The 23,073-nt window shown below is 49.6% G+C and overlaps 2 protein-coding genes across 2 annotated transcripts in view; one reads left to right on the top strand and one right to left on the bottom strand.

The window, feature by feature from the left end:
* The first annotated feature begins 4,502 nt into the window (after nt 1-4,502).
* On the top strand, nt 4,503-10,596 carry LOC115618609 (keratin, type II cytoskeletal cochleal-like). Its single transcript, XM_030510315.1, has 11 exons — nt 4,503-4,555; nt 5,029-5,136; nt 6,511-6,943; nt 7,445-7,653; nt 8,233-8,293; nt 8,547-8,642; nt 8,895-9,059; nt 9,212-9,337; nt 9,717-9,937; nt 10,367-10,401; nt 10,502-10,596. The coding sequence occupies exons 1-11, from the start codon at nt 4,503-4,505 to the stop codon at nt 10,594-10,596; spliced, it is 1,602 nt and encodes a 533-aa protein (XP_030366175.1).
* A 5,146-nt stretch (nt 10,597-15,742) lies between these two features.
* The window catches only part of LOC115618618 (keratin, type II cytoskeletal cochleal), a 64,461-nt gene continuing 57,130 nt past the window's right edge, over nt 15,743-23,073 (bottom strand). The window contains exons 4-10 of the mRNA XM_030510324.1: nt 21,732-21,792; nt 21,158-21,253; nt 20,205-20,369; nt 19,960-20,085; nt 18,296-18,516; nt 17,727-17,761; nt 15,743-16,989 (exon numbers count right to left, since the gene is read on the bottom strand). Coding sequence (XP_030366184.1) covers nt 16,820-16,989; nt 17,727-17,761; nt 18,296-18,516; nt 19,960-20,085; nt 20,205-20,369; nt 21,158-21,253; nt 21,732-21,792 — 874 coding nt within the window. The 3' untranslated portion in view covers nt 15,743-16,819. The remainder of the gene's footprint in view (nt 16,990-17,726; nt 17,762-18,295; nt 18,517-19,959; nt 20,086-20,204; nt 20,370-21,157; nt 21,254-21,731; nt 21,793-23,073) is intronic.

Raw genomic sequence — 23,073 nt, 5'->3', positions numbered from 1 at the left:
CCTTCAAGTCTGACTAATTCCTCTGCATAAAGCCTCACGCAGCTGACCAGAAGCTGCTTTGTCAATGGGTAATCATCCCTCTCATTAATGGGTGTCATGATTAGAGCTCGGCTGGCAGCTTCCCAAGTTTCCAGTGCCCTGGTGCAAGTCCAGAGGAGATTCAGGACTTCCATTTACATCATCGTACATGAAAGCAGAATGTGTCCCTTCAGCCCCTTACAGTGGAAACTGGGAAGTGTACTGAGACCAAGACAGCCTCTTGTGCTCCCTCCCAACCAACCCTGCTCCCCACTGCTGGGCTTGCTCACCCCGAAGGCTTGAGGAATTGAAAATGGAGCATCTTTCAACATAGAGAAAAATTGCTGTTTCCCAGTTTCTCCTGCATTGTTGTTGTTTCACTCCAGGGCTCTCCAGCCCTACCTACATCCAAAAATGCAGCCTTCATTTCCATACAAGGGCTTGGCTCTCTGTAGCATCTAATTCCTCACCCACCCAGTACATACCGGTTAAGCCAAAAAACCATGTAACCTACAGGTTGTTAGACCTTGTCTCAGCATCGAACCACCTTTTCACTTTCCACCTGCCAGAGTGAGCTTAAAGTAGAGATGGAGTTAAAAATACAGGGAAAACAAAAGGAGGAACAGCATAAATTTTATATAACCTGGAAAAACACCCCTGGTTTAACACCTTTGTTCTTGGCTTTTTCTTTTTATGGGAGGAAAAGGAGGAGGCAAAGAGGAGGGCTGGACAATTATGTGCCAAAAATGTAACTAGCTCATTTCCTTTCATCTTCTGCTCCTGTTGAACTGCGTGAGTTTTATGATCGTTTCTTCAATAAACTGCAGTCAAACTTACCACGAGCTGTGTGGGCTTTCTGTGCCAAATACACCTCAAAGTGTAATTTTAGAACAAGGTTTAGAAGATTTGCCATAGGCGCTCGCTGTCACTCAGAGCCTCCCATCTCCTCCTCCTCCATCTAAGCCCCAGAGAGGAGGGGGAATATTGGAGACAAGGGATCACAGAGCAGCAATACCCAAGCACTTGAGGAGGTTTTCCTGAACAGCCAACAGAGCAAGGCCAGAAGGTGGGGCTGGTTTCAGCTGGCCATAAACGCCTACATCTGAGCCAGTCAAAGGACAGAAACAGACTATTTTGGGTCAGATGATTGGTTTCCCAGTAGCACCTCCCTCTGGGACTGAAAGCGCTCTAGGCAGTTGGCAGGAGCGCTCCAAAAGGTGTTTTAAAGTCAGGAAAGGTGGATCCCACACATCAGAGCTAAACTTCTGGAAAGGCTCGTTCCAGACCTGCAGCTTGGGCAGGGAAAACAGGAGGGATTTCTCTCCATCCCCTCCCTGGAGCAGCCAACAGAGCCAACAGGCCAAATGCTCAACACAGATACGATCCCAGGGCAGTGAGATGCTCCAGAGCTGAGGTTTCTGTTGGGTCAGCAGGTCGAAGCCGGGCTGGCTCAGACAAGCTGAGCTCTGTTCAGGTCTGTAATTAAAAACCCGAGAGAGAAAGTGAGAAGAGAAGCCAACATGACTTCTTCCATTCCACAGGAGATGCCAGCTCTCACATGGAGCAGCTGCTCTCCAACATCCAGGGCCCAATCATGAAAGATGCTGAGCTCTCTGAACTCCTTTTAGGCTCAGTCCCAAAAAGTGCTTTAGCACATACAACTCCCACATGGCTTTACCTGAAACCGTTGTGTGGCTAAATGAGGCAGGCCAGCTCTCAGGCTTGCGCATATGAGCTTCTCTCTGATGCTCTTCATGGAGCAGAACATATTCTCAGGCCATGGCAAATGCCAAGAAAAATCACACTAAAGCAAATGCATCTTTAGAAAAGGCTGAGATTTCCAGGGCTAAGCCCTCGGTGTTATCCCACTAGAGGGAAGAGCATTGGGAAGGTTCCCACCCACAGCACACAGCCCCTTCACTTACATTTTCACCTGGTTTGTTTTCTAAGAAAAACTTTATCCACCTTTCCTGCATTTTGGTCTCTCTGAACCCCCCCTCTCCTTTGCTGAAAGATAAATACTGATATAATCCAAATTTACATTCCCAGGGATTTGCCAAGCAATTTCACCAAAAAGGAATGATGAAGCCCACTTCTGTAAGTTATTCCCCATGGAGGACACTTCTGCAAGCAGTAAGATGAGGGGTGTCAATGGATCTGACTGGTGTCAGTCATACTCCCCCAAAAAACTCGGGAAAACAACAGACTTCCTCTTCAGGGCATTCAGTGGAGGACAGAAGCACAAAGGTAGTTGGAGAACCTACATCTATTTGATCTCTGCTTTTGGTTTTTTTTCCTGGCTAGTGCAAAGGTCTGAGCTGGAAAATCTTTCCCTGCTTTACCCTGCTCTCATGCCCCCATTTGTTGTATCAGTTTTCTGCTTGTAGTTACAGGCCAGCAGAGCCCTAGCACCAAGAAATCTGCTTGCACAGGTCCACCTTCTAGTCCTGAGGGAGTGAAAAGATTGGATTTGAGGCAACCAAAATCACAGAGGTCAAAGAAAGAAAGAAGAGAGTGAATTATTCAGCTAATAAAAGGAGCAAGTCTGGCTAAAGGCCAATATCATGTCAAACCAAACCAGCCCCAGTGTTTGGATCCCTAAAATACTCCCAAGAGTTTAACTCGGATTCTTCTTTTCCCACATGTAAAACAAAGCAATGTTCCTTCCTCTGCTCCCAGTGCCCCACAAACATCAAAAGATTGATCTGCTTCTCTCTTTCATGCTTCCTATAAAAAAGGGAGGTTTGCAAATGCAGTTTTTATGGGCCCAGGGATTCCCTCCCATTCACATTAGAAATGCAGCTCATAACTCAATAGGTGTGTGTTTAAAAGCACTTCAGATCACTGTTCAGTGGAAGAGGCAAGCGGGGTATTACCAAACAACCTACGCTCATAAACATCTTTAGAAAACAGTCTTTGGGGCTGGTTGTGCAGCCAAACTCTGTATTCCTGGGACACAAAAAGGTGAAAGCTCTCCCTGCAGAGGGTTTCTGGCTGGCTTAATGCATGTGCGTTGCCCCCTGCTTTCACAGAATGGTTTGGGTTGGAAAGGACCTTAAGATCCTCTAGATCATTTCAGCTTCTCCTCTGCCTTCACCCCCCTTTGAGCTGGTCTCCACATCTTGCCAATCCAACCACATCTGCTCCAGAGTTGGGAGCATGTGGAGTTTCAGCTCTGGCTCTGCTGTGATCCCAAGAGAGACACTGTCAGCAGTGTGGGGTACCGCAGGCTGGGATGCTTTGGCAGCAGAAGCCTTGGTGCAAGCCCAAGGCATACTAGTGTACCACACTGTGGTACAGCTACAGCCCCTCAAGCACAGTGTTGAGCTACAGCAGATCTGCCTTCAGCTGCAGGGTCAGTGGAGCCCTGGGGTCTGGACCCATTGCCAAGGTCACAGCCAATGAGCATCTGCTCCAGCTTCTCCAGCTGGAGATGGGCCCAAGCCTTTACTCTGGCAAGTACCAAGAAAAGGAGCAGATCAAGACCCTCAATGATAAATGTGCATTCTTCATTGACAAGGCAAGAAATGCCCATTGCAGAGCTGTAACAAGCTGCTGTGCAGCACATCTGAGACAGGGAATGCATTTGCCAAACCACTCACCAGCAAGAGCAGCCAAAACCTGCAGCCTGACTTTGCAGAGAGGACCTGTTTGAGCTTTATGAGGACATTTTGCACCACCATAAGCATGAAAAAAGAGCTTTCAATGGGGGCAAGAAGGTATTTTCAAGAGTATTCTTGCAAAGACAATCAAGCTTTGCTGTTACATGCAGAGAAGCCGATTCTCTAATGCCCCATTTTTACATCATTTGAACCCCAGCTTCAGTAGAATCACCTCTCATTTACCCCCCCGGGAGCACACTACATCTCCTTGTCTCCACACCATGGAGATCCAGAGGGAAAACACCTCCAGTGCAGACAAGCGATACTCCTGCTGCTGCCCCGAGGGAATCCCTCAGCCCTAGCATCCGTTTGGGACACCTCTATTAATGTGTAAATGAACAAGAGCTGAAGCCTGGACACGGATGACATCATCAATGATGTCAAAGCTCAATATGACACCATTGCCAGAAGCCAGGTGGATGCAGAGTACTACAGCAAGGTGAGTCGTGACGGGCACTCACAAAAGCAGTTATTCCCACTTCTAAAGGCTCTGCATCCTCAGATTCCTGAATTTGGGTTGAAAAGGCTTAAGGGTCTGCTTCCTGAGCTACCTGCTGTGTGTTCCCCACATGTGACACATCCTCTGTTAACATCTTCACACACAGAGCTGTGTAAATGAGTCGTTCTTGTCCTCCAGTGACAAAGGTTTGTCCATAGAGTTCAAGATCCGGGACTGTGGGCCCAGAATCATGTAGTAGGTTTAATTATTGACTCATCTCCTCACTCTGGTATTTGTTTTCGTGGCGTTTTCTCTCTCCTCGGTATGAGGAACTGAGAGGAACCACTGCCAAACACAGCAGCTTGCAGAGCACAAAGAATGAGATGACGGAGCTGGTGATTCAGAGACTGGAGAACGTGAAAACACCAAAGCCCAAGTAGGGGTGACTCTTCCCATCTTGTGGCTTTCCAAAACTCCTCCACTACAGCAAGGAAGCAATAAAGCCAGTTTTGATGAAATACACATCAGCTGCTCAACTCCAAGATGTGCCTGTATCCAGAGTACAGAGTAAAATGGTCTGTTATGACTTAGAACTGAACTATCATCAGTAGAGACCTGCAGTGAGAAGACAACACATACACCAAAGCAAAGAGACTTTGGCAGAGAACCATCCTGGAGTCAGAGGTTTCCCTATAGAGTCTGAAAACAGAACAAAGTGCAGTGGATGAATACAGAGGTGGGTTCAAGAGCTCTGAACTATTCAAAGCACATGCAGACAAGTGACAGTGACGAAAATTTCCTACCTGCAGAGATCAGACTGGAAGGAGCCACTGCTGAAGCTAAGGAGCACGGGGAAGTGGTTGTCAAGGATGCAAAGTGCAAACTTCCAAGCTGGAGGTATCCCTGCAGAAGGCAAAGCAGGACATTATGTGAGAACCAGGAGCTTGCGACCATCAAAATGTTCCTGGACATCAAGATCATGACCTACAGGAAGCTGCTGGATGGAAAGGAGTACAGGTGGGTGCTGGTACAACCCTGCAGGATGCTTGTAAGGAAGAAATAGTGACATGTCTAACCCCAAACCACCCTTCCCAGTCCGTCTGATGAGCCATCATCTCTGTAAGTGCAGCAAATCCCATTGAGACCCCATGTCCCAGGGAGTGACACTTTCCAAAGCACTTTCCAGCATTTATGGACCCAAATGCCTTACAACCAACAAGAAAATGTAAGTAAAATACAAAGAAACACAAGCGCAGGGCTCAAAAGCTCCTAATGCACTCAGGCGCTTGGGTCTTCCCCCAGCTGGAAGATCTTGCATGAATAAAGATGGTTTGCGTGGCTTGCAACCACTGCATAGGGAAGGGGAAAGAAATGCAGTAAATGAAACTAAATCACTGGTTTGAAGCTTCCACCCTGCCCCTTGAGAACACAAACAATGCCGCCCTCCCACACCACGGCACCAGCCCCATCCCTGCACTTCCAAGGACCTGGACACACAAGCATGTGTCCAAGCCCTGACACCGCAATGAGGGCACCAGCCCAATGTAGGCGGTGAAGGACCAAGCCTGGCCCTGCCCCAAACAAGGTGGGAACCCAACCTCCAAGTTGAGGAATGAGGGGAGGAAGAGACGCCAGTTTTATGAGGATTTGGCCAATAGAAGCCTCTGCAGAAGTGTTCCAAGCATCGGCTTCAATGTCAACTAATCTGCACTTCCCCTTCCAACAAATTATGGTGTTGGAAAACATCATCAACCTGCAGAACAATCACCTTGAGAAACAGATTTGGGCCCACAGATGTTTCCTTGGCATTCAAACACATTGTCTTTTTACAGGCAGAACCAACAAACCGTGGTCATTGAGCACTAAGCTGCCTGCACGACTCTGTTCATTAATTCCCAGTAAATTCACATTTATCACTGTTAGTTTTTATTAAAGAGCAGGTTGAGCCACATTCTCCTGCAAAGCTCTTCCTTTGCATGCTGAGGTACCAGTAAAACGTAAAGATCTCGTTTGATAGAACAGCATTTTACCTTTCCTAAGTCTCAGTTCCACTTCACCCAACCCATAAAAAGGGGAACATTTTGCTGTGTCTCCCAAGTACAATTCACCAGCACAACCCCTCTAAACATGACCCTTCTGACCTACCAGCATTCTTCAAACCTTCATGGGGCAAAGCCACTGCTGCTGTCTCCACTGGCAGGTGCAGTGTATGCTGAGCAGTTCACATTCTTTGCATCACAAACATTTTGAGGAAGTTTCATGCAGCCTCACCCCAGTTTCCACCAAATAAAAGGAAGAAGGTGCTCCACTGTGGTCAGAGGGAATCTGCTTCCAGCGCGTCACTGCACCCGTCTCTCTCCCACCGCTGACGATGTTCTGTTGCTCCTGCAGCTCCAGCTCTGGCCGTGCTGGCAGGAACTTGGGTTCTTCCTCTGTAGCTCTTCCCAGGAACCGATGTAGTTTCAGCACTGCCTGGTGTCACTGGGGTGGTGGCATGGGCTACTGTGGCTTGGGTTACTTCAGCAGGAGAGGTCTCAATGGTGTGGCATGCTCCGGGCCCAGAATGGCTGTTGGAATGTGTCCTCCTCTGAGACGTGGATATGGCTTTGGTGCAGCTGGCGTGGGGTTTGGCTACAGAGGTGTTGGGTTTGGCTATATGGTTGGTGGAGTCTCCAGACCATGCACCATCATACCCATCACCATCAACAAGCAACTGCTCCAACCACTCAGACTGGAACTCGATCCCAAAGTGCAAACGGTGAAGTACCAAGAGAAGGAGCAGATCAAGACCCTCAACAACCAATTTGCTTCTTTCATTGACAAGGTGAGCTAAGAACCCCTCCCCTGCTGAAGTTTGTAGGCACTAGAGGCCAAGTGAGGTGTCTGGCATGTAAAGGGCATGGAATCCTTTTAAGACAATTCATTCTGGACATTGAAGGCAACTTGCTTTAGGGGGACAGTTGAGCAGCAGGGTGGTTTTGAGCCACTGGGGAAGCTTCAGTGCACAGGCACAACTGATCTGATTTCTAGGCCTTACTACAGGGAGGGAACAAGCTTACCCAGTTTCATCAGTGTTCCAGTTCCTTTCCAGTTCCTCTCCGCACATCCCAATTTATCGCAAAGCTCTCATTTCTAGACGTACTTTGGGTTTTTGTGCATTTCCACATGGGTGGCCCAGAACAAAAGCCGCTCGATTAGGAAACGCTGCATTCGATTAGGAAACGAGTGCCAAGAGCAGGAACACATCTACTGCTGTTGCATGGACAGTGGCTCACACAAGCTCCCAATCCTCATCTCATTTCCTATTTTGCTTACTGGGATTCAGGTTCAGTTCCTGGAACAGCAGAACAAGGCACTGGAGACCAAGTGGAGCTTTCTGCAGGGTCAAAATCACAGCAAGAACACCATCACACCCATGTTAGAGGCTTATATTGGTAACTTGAAGAAGCAGCTGGAAGCACTGGGCTGCAACAGAGCCCAGTTAGAAACAGACCTGAAAGCAGCCCAGCAGGTTTTGAATACCAACAAGAAAATGTAAGTAAAAACGAGAGAAATGCGAGTGCAGGGCTCAAACTGTTGTTCAGGATTTGTAAACAGGCAGAGACTGAACATTTCATGGTAGTAAATGGTTCCCAGAGGACTAGTAGGTAGATGGAGAGATCTACAAGGATCTTGGTATATAAAACAAGGTTCCAATTTACAGAGATGGAGGAAGAGGAGGCAGAGCCTTGGGTGACATGGTCTAGGGTGAGGAGTCCCTGCCCCTGGCAGGGGCTTGGAACTAGATAATTTAAGGTCCTTTCCAACCCAAACCATTCTACGTCCCTCTTCCAGGTTGTCTCCCTCCTAATCCAAGACATTTAGAAGCATTCAACAGTTATTTGCTATTGCAGAGGTCAGACGAAAACAGCTCTGCTGCAACTTTATAGAGACACGGAAACCTTTCTGAAACACATTTGTTTTCCCCTTGGCCATGGAACAAGATCCCAAAACACTGTTAGGGAAGAAGGAAAAATAATGAGGAGTTTCACATCTTGAGAGGAGCCCTGCAGAAACCCAAACAAAGGTGTAATTGCACTGGACTCAAGCGAGATCTCCCATTTTCCCACACAGGTTCAAGGACGAATGCAGCCAGCGGCGCTGCACCGACAGCAAGTTTATTGCCCTGAAGAAGGTGAGCAAGGGGCTGTTTGAACTCTCCTCTCCAGGCTCAGGTCTTTGGAGTGAGTTATTTCCCAACAGCAGCACACAAACAAGTACAAGCAGGAGCTGGAGCTTGGCTTTGCTTGAGCTCAAATCAGCAGCAACGGTGTAATTGGGAGTTGGCGCACGGTCATGGTACCAGCACTCAAAGTCCCTCAGCCCAAGGGTATCCCTGGGTCTGCTCACTGACAAACTTCCTTCTTCTATCCCCAACGCATCTCCAGGATGTGGACTGTGTTTTCTTGAACAAAGCAGAGCTGGAAGCCAAGGTGGGAAGACTGAAAGAAGAGGTTGAATTCCTGAGAAACATCTACAAAGAGGTAAGGCAGCTCCCGATTGCTCCAGCATCCTTTGCATTTCCCAGCTGGATTTTGAAGCTGCTGATTCCAAATGACAGGGGAAGAGGGGTAGCACAGGGCAATGGTCATCCCTTGCATGAATGGCAATTCATCTCTGCGTGGTCATCACAAAGTGGGACCAAGTTGCATGGGGTGGGTGACACCGCTTGGGGCTGGGCTGGAAGCACAGTGGGACCAGCATCTCTGGCCAGCTCAACCCCATGTCACCACCAGGAAATCCACCGGCTTCAGGCCCAGATCTCTGATACTTCAGTGGTTGTCAAGATGGACAAGAGCCAAGATCTGGACCTGGGTGGCATCACTGCAGACGTCAGGGCTCGATACGAGGACATTGCCCGCAAAAGCCGAGCAGAAGCGCAGGCCTGGTATGAAAGCAAGGTGAGAAAACCTGCAGAGGGAGGGTCTGGGTGCAGTTCATCTCTTCAGACCAACTTCAAAACCAGAGAAACACCTTCCCCCCTCCTGATCTACTCTGATTGAACTCAGAGCGTGTTCAGGGATATGCATCTTTGTCTTTTGGGCTGTTCTAGTTTGAGGAGCTGCAAGTTACCGCAGGCAGAAATGCTGACAGCCTGCGAGAGACAAAAAACAAGGCAGCTGAGCTGACACGGGAGGTCCAGAGGCTGAATGGACAAGTCAAGAGCACCAAGGACCAGGTGAGCACCAAGACCTGGTGAGACCAAGAGCCAGTCTGATTTTGCAGCAGGGCAGAGAGTGAATTGCTGTTCCTGCTCCCACACCTAAACTGAATGATGCTGTAGCACATCCCATGAGCTGGGACTCTGCTGCTCCAACTAGAGCTGCATTAAAGCCCAGCTCATGCAGTACTTGAAGGCAGATGCAGTTACAGATGTTTCCCTGCGAGCAACATGAGGGAGCACTGAAACTACAAGTCCAGCTCCCTCAAACCCCTGCCAGAGGGGACTGCTGGGCTGAATCCACAACCAGACTTTAACCCTAGCTCTTGGTAATGCATTAATCACATTTGAAGGTAGCAAAAGACAGCCAAGACTCACCATGTCATGCTCCTTGCAGCGCACCAAGCTGGAAGCCGCCGTGGCCAAAGCTGAGGAACGTGGGGAAACAACCATTAAGGATGCAAAGCAGAAACTGTCCGAGCTGGAGGGTGCTCTGCAGCAGACCAAGGCAGACCTGAGCCAGCAGCTCCGCGAGTACCAGGAGCTTATGAACGTCAAGCTGGCCCTGGACGTTGAGATTGTCACCTACAGGAAGCTGCTGGAGGGAGAGGAGAGCAGGTGGGTGATAGGATCATAGAATCACAGCCTGGTTTGGGTTGGAAGGGACCTTAAAGCTCCTCCAGCTCCAACCCCCTGCCACGGGCAGGGACACCTTCCACTAGAGCAGGTTGCTCCAAGCCCCTGTGTCCAACCTGGCCTTGAACACTGCCAGGGATGGGGCAGCCACAGCTTCTCTGGCCACCCTGTGCCAGCGCCTCAGCACCCTCACAGGGAAGAGCTTCTTCCTTATCTGAAACCTGAACTTCCCCTGTTTCAGTTTGAACCCACCACCCCTTGTCCTATCACTCCAGTCCCTGATGAAGGTCCCTCTCCAGCATCCTTGTAGCCCCCTTGAGGCACTGGAAGCTGCTCTGAGCTGTTCGAGGCTAAAGGGCTTTGCATTTGAAGACAGATGGATAATGTGCCACCTTTTCCTGTTCTCTCCAGGCTCTGTGCAGAAGGTGGCTTCCCCACCAACAGCTGTAAGTTGGAATATTCACCTTCTACCAAATTTGGGCATCTTCTGCCTTTTCTCCAGGGAATTCCTTAAGCTGAAGCCCAGCTTTGCTCTGCCTTTCACAGCAGTGAGCTGCAGTGACGGTGTGAGCAGCAGGACCACAAGGAGCTCCCGCATGAAGGTGATGTCCATGACCAAGTCAGCCAGGAGCAACATGTAAAGAGCTGTAGATGCTGGAAACAAAGCAATGAACATCCCTTTCTGCCAACACACAGCAACAGCCAAGCCAGAGCCAGGGGACACACAGCTCCCCAAGACTGTCCATGTTCCATTCCATGGGGGCACAAAAGGCAAAGAGGCCTTGTCTGTGCTCAAGAGTTTTGCTATTTCTGCTAAGGAATCTAGGAGCAAGAAGGGCTAAAATCCCCCTCATCACTCCCATTATGCAGTTCAATCAAGATGCCTTTGGTGGAGTTCCCTGATCTTTCTACTCCCACAGTCCAGGATTAAAACGAAATGGGAGAGAAGGTACCTTCTACCTAAGAGCATTTTCATTACAGCTTTATCCAGCCCAGTTGTTTCCACAGATCCCACCTTGGATCAACATTAGTTGACGAGTAGTTTTACTAATCAGCCTTTTACATTACACACACACCTCTGGCATGAGCAGAACTCACCTAAAACAGCCTGGCCTGCAGCTTTTCTACACACTGCATTGGTTTCATTGATTATTTGCCCCAAAGGATAGATTTCCAGGGCTGTTGCTGCTTGAAGGCAGTTGCTTACGTACCTGCACTACCTGCTTTGAAACTCACCCTCAGCTTTCCTTTCTCTTCTGGGTTCTCAATGTTCTTGCTCATCTGTTGCCATAAATTCCATCGTAACTGAAGGGTCCGGGCAGTAGACGCTGCTGTCAGGTATGAAAAGGGCTGATCCATCAATGTGTCTGGGCCTAAGACACAAAGCTCCTCTGTGATCTTGTGCAAGAGGTCCAAATCCATCCTTAAACGCACAGAACCAGCATCAACTTCTTTTCTAGTCATGCAATACCTAACCCATTGAACTGCTAGAGAAGGACATTAATCCTATTTGAAGGAAAAGGGGAAGCAGTGATTTGTTTCTAATGACTATGCATTTTGTCAGTGGCTTTTATTCTAGTTTTAGTCTTGCATCTCTAATAAACTGACACAGCAACTCCGTTCCCTTCATTCAACACCTTCATTTGAGGAAAGGGAGGTTAATTCTTGCCTCTGCTCCAGGATCTCAAATGCCAAAGCTGACAGGGGTGTAAACCAGGCAGAAGCCAAGCCCTCCATCCACTGGGAGCTCTTCCTTCCCAACCCAGACACTGCATCTCAGTGATTGCCCATAACTCCCAACATCTGCTCTCCATGCACATGAGCAGCTTTGCTAGGAGAAGGTTAGACCCTCTCTCCAGAGCCGCACCTAGTCAAAGGCACAGCTCTCCTCTTCCTCACACCCACAGCACACAGGAAGCAGGATCCGTTCCACCTGACGCTGAGTGTTTCTGACACTCTCGTGCCAATGAGGCACAGAAATGGATGCTTCCCATGTTAAACATCTTCATTAGGACAGGGTGGAGATCCAAACGACTTTCCCCCAGGAAAAACAAACAAACAAAAGCATTTGAGGGCACTGACTAAGCAAAGATGTTCCATGGATTTGCATAAAGCTAACTGAAACTTTAATTACTATCACTGGTTGCTAAATCCCCTCAAAACCATCCCCCAAGAGCCTCGAGCTGCCTGGGAACTCCTCAAAGCCAGGTACCAGGAGCTGCTGGATGGTTTTGCAGCCCCTTGTCCCCTCAGCAGAACAGACCCAGCTCCAGCCCATGTTCTATCCCTCATACCCCTGCCCAGGCTGCAGCTGCTCCAGTGCACAAACACAAAGTCCAACCATCACCAATAAAAGACTGAAGAAACTCTTCTCATCTCCAGTGTATGGGGTGTTGCCCCTTATAACCTCATCAAGGCAATGAGGCTTCCCATCAGGCTAATGAGGCTTCTCAGGTGAAAGCCTTCCCAAGATAGGAGTTGTCCTTCCCCCCCCACTATACTCCTCCCTGCCCAGTGAAGCTGGGCTCATATTGGTTTCATGCCATTTAATTCCTTTTAAACATCAGATGAAAAGCTCCATCAACCTCAGAGCAGGGTTTTAGCCTTAGGAGTTGCTGGTAAACTGATGGAAACTGAAGCAAATGCAGCTTAAACACTGGGGAACCAGAGAAAGCTCCCCATTATCTGCAGCCTTCTTCCCAGGCCTGGTTGCACCCAAGTCCTCACCTTCCCCTGCCTCAGTTTCCCCACAAAGAAGAGCAGAACTTACCTCCTTTGTAGAGCCCACTGACATCTGTGGGCACAACAGCACTGCCAGTGACCTCGGTTCTGTTATTACAATAACACACGCCTGACCTTGCATCCCTTGCTGGTGGTACAGTAGAGCCACAGGGGTAGGTGGACGGAGCAGAGCTACTGCATTCTGCCAAGCAGCCCAGCGGGCAACACCAGGGATGGTCCAGCAGGAACACAGCATCCGGCTGGGGCAATTCACTGGAGAGAGAAAATCAGGACAGCTCCCTAGGAGTAGAGAAATGCAGAGGCCAAGAGCAAGCAGAGGTGGTGCAAACAGTCAGAGAAGTCTTACTTAAAGTATTAGATAAAAACTGATAGAGTTAAATAAGTATCATAATAATCATAACAGGAGGGAAGACGGGGCTGGGATGTGTTGGCCTTTCCCCAAAGCATGAGCAGAAAAGTGTCCCTGAGATGGCAGCAGGCAGGTCAAAGGACTTGCCCATTGGAGGAGGAGCTGCCCTCTGCAACAGTCTTTTGTTGTCTCCTGGGCTCCATCTTTCCCTTAACACGACCTCCAGCTTCCCCTAAGTTCCCTGAGCCCAAACTCACAGCAACCCCACAGACCACAGCAGCTCCCTGGGTCACTCTGACCTGACCAGGCATGTTCCTGGCCCTGCACCACCACGAACATCCTTTGTTTGTGTAGGATTTTATGCCCATTCCAGATGTTTGTTATTCTTCTTAGTCACTGCTGCAAAAGAGGGAGGCCAAAAATACTGGTTCGTATTATTGTACTGGGTTGTTTAATGGCTTTTTCTACCTTTTAATACCTCTGAGGACTGTGTCCCCCCATCAGCGTTCCTTTTTGCCTCTGTTCTCTCCAGCAGTGATATCCTGCCCACCAGCACAAGAAGCTGCTGCTCAGCCACACAGTGGGAGGCAGAGTCTGGCACCCAGCACCCAGTCCAAGTGACAGCATGAGCCCAGCAGTGGTGATGCTGCGTGGTGAGGGCTCTGCAGTTGGATGGGTGCTGGGTTCCTCTGGGTCACATCGTCTCCCTTCTCTACAAGTGCAAAACTCTCCCCCGCTGCAAAGCTGCTTCTGAAGCTGGATTATTTCTTGAAGCTGAATCCAACTTGCAGGAAGCGCAGGGAGCAGAACACTGGGGATAGACCCACTTTACACCCAGTCATGGCACTTTGCCTTCATAACACAACTTCAGTGTGTGTTTGGGCCCAGAACCCCCCCATGTGCTGGGCTGCACCCCCAGAGCGAGAGCAGCAGCTCAGGGAGGGGATCCTGCCCCTCTGCTGCACTCTGTGAGACCCCACTTGCAGCAGAACTGTGTGCAGTTCTGATGTCTCCAACACAAGAAGGATGTGGAGCTATTGGAGCAAGTCCAGAGGAGGCCACGAGGATGAGCAGGGGCTGGAACAGTTCCCATACAAAGACAGGCTGAGAACATTGGGATTTATCAGCCTGGAGAAGAGAAGCTGCGTGGAGACCTCAGAGCAGCTTCCAGTGTCTGAACGGGGCTACAAGGATGCTGGAGAGGGACTCTTCATCAGGGACTGGAGTGATAGGACAAGGGGTGACAGGTTCAAACTGAAACAGGGGAAGTTCAGCTTGGAGATAAGGAAGAAGTTCTTCCCTGTGAGGGTGGTGGGACACTGGCATAGTTTGCCCAAAGAGGTGGTAAATGCTCCATCCCTGTCAGTGCTCAAGGCCAGGCTGGACAGAGCCTTGGGTGACATGGTCTAGGATGAGGCGTCCTGCCCACGGCAGAGGTTGGAACTGGTTGGAATCTTAAGGTCCTTTCCAACCCATTCTATGATTCTATAGTATCAGCATCCCCTCTGAAGCAGAGATTACATTTCAGCCAGCTCCACCTGTGAGCCAAGGCAGGATCCAAAGAACAAGAAGAAAGTGCACCCACCTCCATGGACTCACAAAGACACTTCCCGGTGTTTCCCACATTGCGCAGACCCCCTTTCCCCTGGCATATGTTGTTCTGGGAACACGGAAAAGCTGCAGCCACACAGCCTGCACATGCCCCTTCCTGCACACCTGCTGCTCCCCAAGGATTCAAGAGATGGAGCCCTCCTCGTCGCTTGTTGTCCCACATCTCCTCACTATTGCAACAACAGCAAACAGTGACACCCGCTGCCAAATCCACCTGGGCAACACTGCCTTTGAGCTCTTCATTTCAGTTCTCTTCAGGGGGTTTGTTTCAGTTTGGTTTCTTGGCTACAACACAAAAGCTGTGAGCTGCGTGTGCTGGGTGCCAATAACACAGCTCTGCTGGGCACCCTAATGCCTCCCTTCCTTGACCTTAGTGCCTCGTGTGTAGTAAAACCACACACAGGCTCTGCACAAGGTGCTGGGTCGTGTTGGGCACTGGAGGAACAGGATCTGGGTAGTGCAGAAGCAGGTAAAGCATCCTTGGAGGATGCACAAACCAGCCTGGAGGAAACAGTAAATACAAACCCTCTGCCTGGCCCTGGCCTCACTGGGGTGATGCTTTGTACAACAGCAGCTCCAACCAGGGCTGGCCTCACATCTGCACCATGGTTCTATGAGAGGCGTGGGAGCAAGCACAAACCACCCTGAGTGGGTCCTCCTCACCCCACAGTGCCCCAGAAGGAGCGGGATGAGTTATCTTCATGCAGCAATGCACAGACTCTCCCCTCCCAGCTCTGGCTGTTGGCAGGAGGGGTCTCCTCCAGTGTTCAGCTCCTCTGCTCAGCAGAGAAAGATGGTGCTCAGGGATGGATTGGTCTCAGTTTCAGTCCTGATCAGGGGCTGGGCTGCAGCCAAGTGCTTGAACAAACCAGTGCCATCACCCCACCGCCCAGACTGGGTGCAAGCAGATAAAATTCACCCAGGAATGGAAGACTCTGCAGGCAGCAAACCCGAGATCCTACCTCTGACCACCGCGTGGCACTGCTCCAGGGCAGCAGGCTCCGGAGGCAGGAGGAAGGGATAACACTGGGTTTTTCCCAGAGCATCCAGGGCAGCACAGACAAGGAACTCAGCTGGCACTGAAGCAGCATGCAACAGGGAAACTTTATTAACAGCCTCATGACAAACTCTCAGACCACAAAGGCATAAAAGAGCAACCAAAGATGCACTGCTAGGACATGGCTGAGCATGAAATGCAACAATTCTGTGTAGCTTCTGCGAGTTACTTATCCAAGAATCCTTCCAACTGCAGCAAGAACCTATTGCCCTGGCACGGTTCAGCTGAAGAGACATTTTGGCAGGAACGAGAAGTTATTGTAATGATGCATCAACAAACCACACTTTTCCCTACCTGTAGTTGAGGCACCAGATATCACTAGATACACTTTGAAAGACACTTTGAAAGTGGTAAACAGACACTCGGTGATGGGGAATGTTTAAGCAACTTCATATCCCTTAAGCTTTGGTCTTCTTTTAAGTAGAGGGAATGGGAGGGGGGAGCTTCTTCATGACTTAGTTGGCTATAAAGAGCCTGAAAGTAAATCTGCCTGCATTGCCTTCGGTAAGAAATCAGCTTCAGTCAGAGTAGAATCGCTGAATTCTATTTCTGAGCCCATTTCAAAGAAAATAAGGAGAACCCCAAAGCAGTTTCACTGTTTTCTTCTTGGTAAACATTAACAAAACTAACCCAGGCTGCAATCTCAGCAAGGGTTGACCTGTTCTGAGGAGCCCAAGGGAATGAAATCTTCCAAATCCTATTACAAGGCAGATAATCTCCTGGTGTGTTTTCCAAAACCACAGTACAAGTGTGGAATTCCTTGCCACTCAAATGATTGCTTTGCCTTTCAAAGGGTGAAATCCAGCCCTGAGCAGGGGGTACCAAGCACACAAGTAACAAAAGCACTATCCCTCCTGCTTCACCAGATGAGTTTCACCCTACAGGCTTGAACCTGCTCTCAGTGGAATGGTTCCCACCAAGTTCAGGAGGGCAGGATCAAGCCTGGGGTGATGTGGCCGGGGCAGGTACTGGTGTGTCTTACTCCAATTCATTCACTAATGCTGAAATTCTGCAGCCAGTTTGTCCTATAAAGGCAACAAAGACTTCTCTTTCTATGGTTTCCCCCCTCCCATGTAACGGGTACCGCTGATCTCCACTCCTGGCGTTACTTCCTGAAGCTTCTCCTGCTGGATGAGGTTGTGGTGACAGTGTAGGACCTGGTGGCACCTCCAGAGGAGAAGCCGAGAGCTCCGCTGCCCATTCCTGAGCCCAGGCTAAGGCCTCCTCCGACTCCTCCTCCCAGAAAGCCACCTCCACCACTGGAGCTGACCACGGCTGTGGCACGGAGAGAAGGAAACCAAATATGAGCATCAGGGAGCTTCAATCCCAGTTTGGCACCCTCAGGAAAAGGGCACCACCAAGATGAAAACTGTCTTTGATCCCTACAAAATATTCATCTCCTGTTACATTTTTGCCTGGAGCATTTTCCTCTGTGCTAAGCCAGATGCATGTGAGGGCTGAGCAGCCTCCATCACCATCACTCAGCCTGGCTCAGGACCCTGTGCAGCATGGAGAACCCCATATCAAACACATTCAGCTCATCTCTTGGTGCACCACAGAAGCTGTGGGCATGTGGTTCACCAGCTATCAACGGCAATTAAGTGGATGGAAAGTAGAGCTCTGAGAACAGAGCTGTTCCAAGACACCAGCATCTCTCCAATGTCTAGCCAAGGTGAGCACCCAACGCTTCCCAAGCTGGAAAGACACCCTCCAATGTCACCTTGGCACTAACTTCCAATCCAGGCAATATATTTCCTCATTAGCACATATAAAAATGGGAGGAAACAAAGGTCAATTTTGCCCCAGGTTCAATTTCATACAGAGGAGCTGGAGTGAAAATCTGCCTTGGAGCCAACAGCCATCAAGGTCTGTCTTGGGGGGGTCCCATTTAGGAAGGGGTTAACTGGGCTGCAGAAGCAAAGGCAGGGCACTGAGGCTTCTGCACGCAGCCCCAGCTGGTCCCCACCTGCATTTATTATGTGTAACTACTATAAAGTACAAAACCAACTCACAGATGTTGACGCTGCCAACTCCATTGCCAGCCAACCTGTTGGAGAAGACAAAACACAAAGGCAGAAAGGAAGAGACCAGGTTAGACTCTGCATTACTCAGTGTTCCCCCAGGGCCTCAGCACTGAGGGTGAAGACAATGGCAATGAGTTATTGCTGTTGTAAATAATTCAAACAAGATACGTGTGCCATCCAGCGCTTTGCTCTGGCCCTACAGTTACAGCTCTGTTATCATCTGGGGAGTGGGGGGCTGAAAGAGCACAGCAGCTCTGTCCTAATTCCATGGGGATTTGAGCCACTTGGGAACTTTCTGCCACAGCTTTGAACAAAGGATGGAAACAACTCTTTTCTCTTCTTTGCATGTTTTCTCCAAGAGCACCACATTTTCCCCAGGACTTGCCCCACTTTGGCTCTTCAGCCAAAGCACTTTCAGGACCAAAACCCAGTTGGAACTGCAATGTTCTCTCTTCCGGATTTCCTTGGGGAAATTGGGACTGGGGCCTCACAATGTCCCAAGCAAAAGGAACAAAGGATTGGACCTTCCCCATGTAAAATCCATAGGTTGCCCCCACCTGCTCTCCTCTCCCTCCAGCAGCTTCCTGTAGGTCGCGATCTCAATGTCCAGGGCCAGCTTGACGTTCATGAGCTCCTGGTACTCCCGGAGCTGCCGGGCCATGTCCTGCTTGGCCTTCTGCAGAGCTGCCTCCAGCTCCTCCAGCTTCGCCCTGGCATCCTTGAGGGCCAGCTCCCCGCGTTCCTCAGCCTCAGCGATGGCTGCCTCCAGCTTGGCACGCTGCAGGGACAGAGCAGGGTACGTCAGTGGGCATCTCACCTCCTTGGCGGAGGACACCGCTGCCCATGGACTTCTGACATCTACTGGACAGACCGTCTCTGCATATCTGCAGAGCCTTGGAGCATCTGCTCAACTGAGATCCCTCAGAAGTTCATGCCTCCACACTGTTTTGGACACTGGACGGAGATCAGCTGCAAAGGAAGCTCATCTCATGCCAAGCTACGTTATTCTGAAAGACAGACCCTATTCTCTCCACTGGCTACGTTTTTGGAAGACTTTCTTCAGGGGATCCTCAGGTTCTCAGCCCCCCCACACCACACACAACAGCACAACACTTCGGGTTAATGCAAGCTCAGGGTTTCTCTCCTATTTATTATGCCCCAAGAGCTTGTTCAGTGCCAGTTGGTCTCCACCAGGCTTTGATGTGAGGCAAGCGTGGACTTGAGCAGACCTGCAGTTAACAAACAATTCAGACCAAAAGCATCCCTGTGGGGCCGCATCAAGCTGGCAGCCTAATGCGGCCTCCACTGTGCCCCCTGCACCTCCAAAAAAGTCCTGTGTTTGCCAGGAAGGCCTCACAATGAACACATGTACTTTATACTCTCATCCATTATTCAAGGAAGCTGCACCGGGTCAGTTCTTGGCTTGTAAGTGTGTAGTGAAGCCTCCCTGCCCTGAAACCAAATAAACACACAAATGGATGAATCACAATGGCTTATCTCCAGCTTTGTGCACCCTGGTTATTTACCACCAGCTTTCAGCCCTCAGCTTTCACCAGCCATTTGATAAAGCGATAAGGGCCGTGCATAAAGCAAACAGAACTCCCATACAGCTGTAAAATTCCCTCCTGTGCCCAAACATGGTGTTCCCAAAAAGGAAGTGGACAAAGATCCCAGAACCAAGAGGGCACAAGGAATGTGTGTGGCTGGGAGGGAGCCACGTGCAGTAGTTTCTTTGGAAATGGCTCTGCATCACTCCCCTCTGCACTCCTGGGCTGCTTGTGGACTCCTCCGCTGAACTAGAGTTCAACTACAAACATACAGACTCTCACCTATAGTTCAGCTATATAGAGAGACTCTCACCTATAGCTCAGCTTTGTATAGAGGGAGACTCTTACCTACAGTTTAGTTAAATATACACATAGGCTCTCACCTATAGTTCAGCTATATATACATATAGACTCTCACCTATAGTCCAGCTATATATATAGAGATTCTCACCTATAGTCCAGCTATATATACATAGAGACTCTCACCTATAGTTCAGCTGCCTGCCAGCATTATATTGCTCACATCACAGTTTCTCCCTCCTGCAGAACTGACACCTTCAGGATGAGCATCGCAGCCACCCCAAAGTGCTTCCCCAGCGGTTGCGTGACTCCGAGCCCCAGCACGCTGGCTGCTAACCCCCTGCTCTGCAGCAGCAGCAGGGGCAGCTCCTCACCTGGGCCTTTGCGTTTTCAATCTCCCCCTGCAGCCTCTGGATCACGCGGTTGATCTCCACGATCTCGTTCTTGGTGTTGCGCAGGTCATCCCCGTGCTTCCCCGCAGTGACCTGCAGGGCCTCGTACTGCCACGGGAAACAGAGGAAGGAGTCAGGCTGGCACTCAGTTAGGTGGCTAAAATCCCTCCCACTCATGCCATGCGGATACATGCACTAACAGAAGCTTTTCTGACTCCCATACTCACCTTGCTCTGGTACCAGGACTCAGCCTCCGCCCGGCTCCTGTTGGCAATCTCCTCATACTGTGCTTTGACCTCTGCGATGATGCTGTCCAGGTCCAGGTTTCGGCTGTTATCCATAGACAGCACCACTGAGGTGTCAGAGATCTGGGCTTGCAGCTCTTGAAGTTCCTGCCCATTGCATTAAAAACGATACCATTAATCACTGGCTTTTTTGGGCCTCTCTTTTGGAAGCCAATTAAAGAAAGAATCCAAGAAGAAAAGGGAAAGGGAGGCAGCTAAGAAGAATTCAATCAAAACAGTCATTAGTTAGAAGGAACCCAACTGAATCACATCAACCCTGCAAAGCACAAAGTAACCAACAGCAGAAATGAAGATACTTCTTATCACCCACATTCTGACTGTAAGGTTGGGTTATCCCATTCCTGAGATAAGAGCACAGCATGGAACGCTTAATCCAAGAAACTTGAGCATCAGCTTCACAGCAATGCAAGGGCCAAATTCCACCACCTCACCCAAGGACGTGTCCAGTTCAATCAGCCTTTTACTTGGCAAAAAATGGGTAAGATAAAGGAGTCTGGGACAAGGAGCTTTCCTTTCTGTCTGTCTCCCAGCACACAAACACACCAGCACACACCAGCACACACCAGTACACACCAGTACACACCAGTACATGCCAGCACTACAGCCCTGACTATAGGACTCGGGTTTTCCATGTTTTCATGCCAACAGCATCAATAAATCTACTTCACATCCCAGTTAGGGAGAAATCACTGTGACAGTTCACAGAGCACTTCACTTGCAGGTTTATTTTTGCTCATGTAAGGGAACACTCTGCATCTCCATCACCTCCCTCATCTCTGGAAGCAGCACATTCATCCTCTCAGCCACCAGCCACTGTTCTTCCCCCACTGGTGGTACCACACTGCAGCAGCCACACAAAGCACAAAGGAACTTACCGCTTCATAGAGAGACCTCAGGAAGTTAATCTCATCCGTCAGCGCATCCACCTTGGCCTCCAGCTCCACTTTGTTCATGTAGGCAGCATCCACATCCTGAAAGAGTCAGAATCCACTGATATTGCTGTAGCTTTCATGACTAAGTCCACCCAGCCTTCAAAAGCAGTCATGAGCCCACCATGTTCCCCAGGCCATCTGCTCGCTATATCCCTCTGCCCAGTGACCCACCGTGTCCTAAAAACCATCTACCAGTGCACTAAATGCTACTGACATGCAGGATCCCTTCTGTTCTGTAGATCCCTGGACCTGTGTTTGCAAGCCCATTGCCAGTCTGAACATTTGGGAAATGTTCCAAAGAAAGATACAGCCATAATCTAGGACATCCCTGGGATCTGCACTGCTTCCCAGCTTCCTACAAAGACTTCAGTGCCTACTGAGGTAGCCTTTAGCCAGAAATGAGAGCTCAGATTCTTTACCTGCAGGTCTCTAGGCACAGCTAGAAAATGAAGGGACAAAAGGGGGAGAAGGGCTGCGAACACTCATGGTGAGCCCCAGCTGACATCCCTGCACGCACCTTCTTGAGCACCACAAACTCATTCTCTGCCGCCGTGCGCTTGTTGATCTCATCTTCATACCTGCCAGGAAGAAAGGGATTGGTGAGATGTAAGAGCCTGGAGGAAGGGGAAATGTCACATGAAGAGTTACTCTGAGTCTTCGCTCTCTCCCTCCACTTCTCTCTTTGTGAACAACCTCTGCAAAGCCTATGACCTCCCCAAGGCAGGCACAGGCAGAGGCTTGCTGTAATACTACAGCCTGTGTTTTTTCTGAGCAAGAGGTAGTTGTATGCCCCACTTCCAGGGTACTGTTTGGATGAACTGAAGCCTGAAAGCTGTTCTGGTCCACAGCACCACAACCACTAACTTGGAAAGCATTTCTCACCCGTGCCTTCCTGTATTCCTTAAAATTCACTGTGATTAAGAAGGTTTCTGCTCCTTATCCTCAGTTGTGGACAGCTGCAGGATTGCGGTCTGTGTCCTGAGGCTCCCAACTGTTTCACTTACCCCTTGAGAGAGCAAATACAAAAGCAGAAAGAGATGCCAGCACGTTCAATCAATTCCTCTCTGCTGGTCTAAGCAGCTGCTGATGCTGCTTTCGCTGTGCACTTCCTTATTCCAGACATTTGAGAACACTTTGCAGGTGTCCATCACAGGCCATTGCCCTGGTAAGAGCCGAATGTAATTACCCTCATTCTGCACAGAGTGGCTCTGCTTCAAAGCCGCTCCAGCTTCTATTCTAGAGCTGGCTACAAGCCTTATTCAGGTGGTCACCTTTAGAGGCAATCAGTTAGATGCTCAGCAGATAAAAATCATGCTCCATTGGCTTTACAGGATCACTGCTTTTTCCTGACTCTCAGACCCTGCCTTACACCAGCCTGTGTACAGCCACTGCTGAATCAAAGAGCAGGAACCTGCTGTATGAATCCTGAAAATCATCCAAGGAGCAGAGCAGGAGCCACCTTCTCTGGCTGTTTGGGAATTCCTGTTGCCAAAGCCAGAGCACTGCTCTCTATTTACACAGTCCCTGCATGGCTAGCGCTGTCATTTGCCTTCCAAAGCAGAAGTTACCTCACTTTCAACAGCCTTCATTCGCCTCCCCTTCTGCTCTGCACTAGAAGCTTGCCCAAGCCACTGGCATACACGGATGTTGTCCAAGGACAATGAGTTGCATCCATTGCTATAGCAGGGTAATATATGACCTGGAAATGATGTGCCTGTGCTGCATAGGCACAGCCTGCAGTGCAGAATGGACAAGCAGGGATAGGGAAGAGGACTGAATTCTTCTAGAAGGGTTTGTGGAACTCCTCATTTCCTGGGGGAAGCCTGATCAAGCTGCTCAACAAAGTGCAAGTCATTCCA

The sequence above is a fragment of the Strigops habroptila genome, chromosome 23, assembly GCF_004027225.2.
Source record: "Strigops habroptila isolate Jane chromosome 23, bStrHab1.2.pri, whole genome shotgun sequence".
Lineage (NCBI taxonomy): Eukaryota > Metazoa > Chordata > Aves > Psittaciformes > Psittacidae > Strigops > Strigops habroptila.
The sequence above is the reverse complement of the archived record's forward strand: the minus strand, read 5'-3'. Positions and strand labels throughout refer to the sequence as shown.

Excerpts from the sequence above, each read along its gene's own strand:
- LOC115618609 (XM_030510315.1), top strand. The coding sequence starts at position 4,503 with ATGACGGAGCTGGTGATTCAGAGACTGGAGAACGTGAAAACACCAAAG. Across the intron at positions 9,338-9,716 it reads TCAAGAGCACCAAGGACCAG|CGCACCAAGCTGGAAGCCGC; the intron begins GTGAGCACCAAG and ends TGCTCCTTGCAG. Across the intron at positions 10,402-10,501 it reads TGGCTTCCCCACCAACAGCT|CAGTGAGCTGCAGTGACGGT; the intron begins GTAAGTTGGAAT and ends TGCCTTTCACAG.